Genomic DNA, 3012 nt, shown 5'->3' with positions numbered 1-3012 from the left:
AAAGAAGGGAGGGGATGAGTATACTCCTGCATTATTTGAAGTTTTACAATGATTTTAATTGAACAACACTGCAATTTTAATTGGAAGGAATACACTTCCATGTAGATTCAGTATTAGTTTATTTCTCTAAGTAAAACAATAGTAATACAAGATTAATATTGTCCATTACTCAGTTTTTCTCATATTTTTGAAGTATTAAATGAACATTTTGGAAGATGCTATTTCTGATTTCTCATGCATTGCCTAAGTTCTGTGTTATTTAGAATTTGAGAAAATCTTCTCCTGTTTAGTTTTTCTGTCTTTATTAAAGTCACCAGAGATGAATTTTTACTATTATTTTTTCTAACAAAAAGGATTCTTCAGGTGACTTATAAGGTTGGCAGTTAAACATCCTTGTTAAAGTTGAAACAGCCATAACTGGAACATTTGAATATTTTGCAAACTACATAGTTAATAGTTTAACTCATTTTATGATTATATTGACTTTATAGGTAATAAGGGAAATTTGACAAAATTTAATTAGAAAAATATTGTAAATAGATAAAAGGCATAAAGTCATGATGATCATACCATTTAAAAAATTACAACAGCTAGACTGCTGCTGTTTCTTAATAGATTGTAATATTTTAACTAAAGAGAAGAGAGAAAACAGCAAAATATTCATCATAATGCATAAAAATTTAGTATGATATTTGATATACACTATTTAAGAAATATTGGCTCTATAATGAACCATGGATTAAAACAACAACATGAGAACCCAAAATGAAAGGGAAAGCTGAGAACTAATTTCCTAGAGTATGTATTTAAACAGAAATTTGAAGCTCACAGAGAGCAGTAAGGAATTCTACATTTTCAGGTTCTATCTTTTGGGCTCTCTCATAGTACTCAGTAGCTTGCCTCCTTTCTCCCTCGAGCTTATAAACAAATCCCAGGGCACTTAAACTCTGCACATCGAAAGCATTGTGATAAAGTGTCTTGGTAGCCAGTTTTTTCAAAGCACTTGTCAGTTTGGAACGTAAGGATGACCTGTCTTTGACCTTTAGGGCTTTTAAATAATGGTAGATGGCAATATTTGCTGATTTACGGTGAAATTCCTGAAAGCGGCCATAGTGGTAGTGGATCTGATGTTTGTGATCATCAGTTATGTTCTCCAGGTGCAGGGCTTTCTGGAAAATGTCCTCAGCATTGCGATACTGACCTCCCTCAGCATACATGTTGGCGAGGTCCATGTAGGCAAAGGTGAACATAGAGTCCCGTTGCACAGCTGCTTTGAAATGAAATATAGCAGATGTAATCAGCTCCTCAACCTTCGCTTTATCTTTTCCTTTAGGTCTGTTGCATGTTGCCTTCTTGATTTGGATCATTTGTGCCCTGTAGCAAAGTCCCATCTGGTGATGCAGGAAAGACGAGGTTGGTGTCACCTCTAAGGCCTTTTTTAAAAGTTCAAGAGCTTTGTTCCAAGAATTTTTTCTCCTATAGAATTTGGCTGCATAACGAAGGACATAAGGCTGGGATGATATCTGGTCTAGTATTTCTTCAATATACTTTTCTCCTTCAGCTTCTGCATGTACATCTTGAAGCTTCAGTGCCAGAAATACTTTAACGTAGGTGTCATTTGGGTTCAGAGTCACAGCCTTCCTCAGAGGACCCAGGGAAAAGCTCTTCACAGACCCTTCTCTGTCAAAATCATCCAGCCGGTACACTGTGATGGCATAACCAATGTTAAATTCTGGGTTATCAGGTTCTACTTCCAGAGCCTTCTCAAAAGCTGCTTTAGCCTTTTCGTAATACTTTCCTCCAAACTTCAAGAGTGCCCACCCTTTGTCACAGTCAATCTCAGGACGCTCCAACTTGTACTTAGAAGGACTGGACCATTTCTTGCAGACATGCACTACCTTGTCTATATACTTCTGAACTGCCTCAGGCTGGTCCATGTGATAAGACACCCAGGCATAGTTTCCCCAAGTGACCAGGCTCCGAACTTCCTCTTCGTCTGCATGATCTCTCTGGATTATTTCTTCTACTTGCTTCAAGCACTTTAAAGCATCTTTATGTTGGCCTTTCAGATGTTTCACATAGGCCAATAAATTATAAAGAGAAAGTCTGGATTTTGTGGTAAGAAATTCAAGCTGTTGCCCAATTGTGTCTTCTACCTCACACACATCAATGTCTTCCTTAAGTAAATTCCATGTAAAATGACATTCTAACTCTAACAAAATGGCCTTCAAGGACTCCTTGGGAATTTCACTGTAAAAGATAAAATTCTTTTTTTAATTTTTGAAGAAATAAAAGAAATATTTTTCAAACCTTAATTACTGTTCTTTGTATAACAAAAAGATCTCTTATTTGATCTTAAAGCTCTAGATTCCCATGACTTCATGCTAAGATTCCTTTATATACAGCTATATTCCAGAAATATTTCATTTAAATTTTCATTATTTATTGAAAAAAGCAATTCTACAGAGATAACAGGGCTTTCTGTGTTATAGGCTGCCTATTTCCTTTTGGTAGTCATTAATCCTTGAAAATTACAAATAATAAATAAAGATATATTCAATAATTAATATAAAAATTCCATTTCTGAAAAAAATGAAATAAAAAGAACTGCATTGGAGGGGACAGAGAAGCGAAACAAATTTATTATTTTTGCAGAAAAAGGAAGAAAGACAGCAAATAAGTTCCACAGAGACAAAAAAGCACAAAAACAGTCAGGAATTGGTACACCAAGCAAAGGAAAGAATCTAAGTTTGAGGTAGATAAGGGTAACATAGGGCTGGGGATTTAGCTCAGTGGTGTCTCTGCCTGCCTTGCAAGCTCAAGGACCCAAGTTTGATCCCTGGTACCACACACACACACACACACACACACACACACACACTCACACAAGAGTAATGAAGAATGAAGGAAAGATGGAGAAAAGGAAAAAGGAAGCTTTGAAGGATTTTTTTTTTTTATGTCAGTGGAACCTCCTTTTGCCACTTGAGATCAGGGGTAGCAATAAAGTCTGAC

General features: G+C 35.9%; 1 protein-coding gene across 2 annotated transcripts in view; it reads right to left on the bottom strand.

Annotated features, from left to right (window-relative positions):
- Nucleotides 1-3012, bottom strand: part of Ifit5 (interferon induced protein with tetratricopeptide repeats 5) — a 14689-nt gene continuing 11677 nt past the window's right edge. For both annotated transcript variants that reach the window (XM_010632129.2, XM_010632128.2), the window contains exon 2: nt 1-2250. In XM_010632129.2, coding sequence (XP_010630431.1) covers nt 807-2250 — 1444 coding nt within the window. In that variant the 3' untranslated portion in view covers nt 1-806. The remainder of the gene's footprint in view (nt 2251-3012) is intronic.

This window comes from Fukomys damarensis, unplaced genomic scaffold (genome assembly GCF_012274545.1).
Source record: "Fukomys damarensis isolate Sample0158 unplaced genomic scaffold, DMR_v1.0_HiC HiC_scaffold_20, whole genome shotgun sequence".
In the NCBI taxonomy this organism is placed as follows: Eukaryota; Metazoa; Chordata; class Mammalia; order Rodentia; family Bathyergidae; genus Fukomys; species Fukomys damarensis.
The sequence above is the reverse complement of the archived record's forward strand: the minus strand, read 5'-3'. Positions and strand labels throughout refer to the sequence as shown.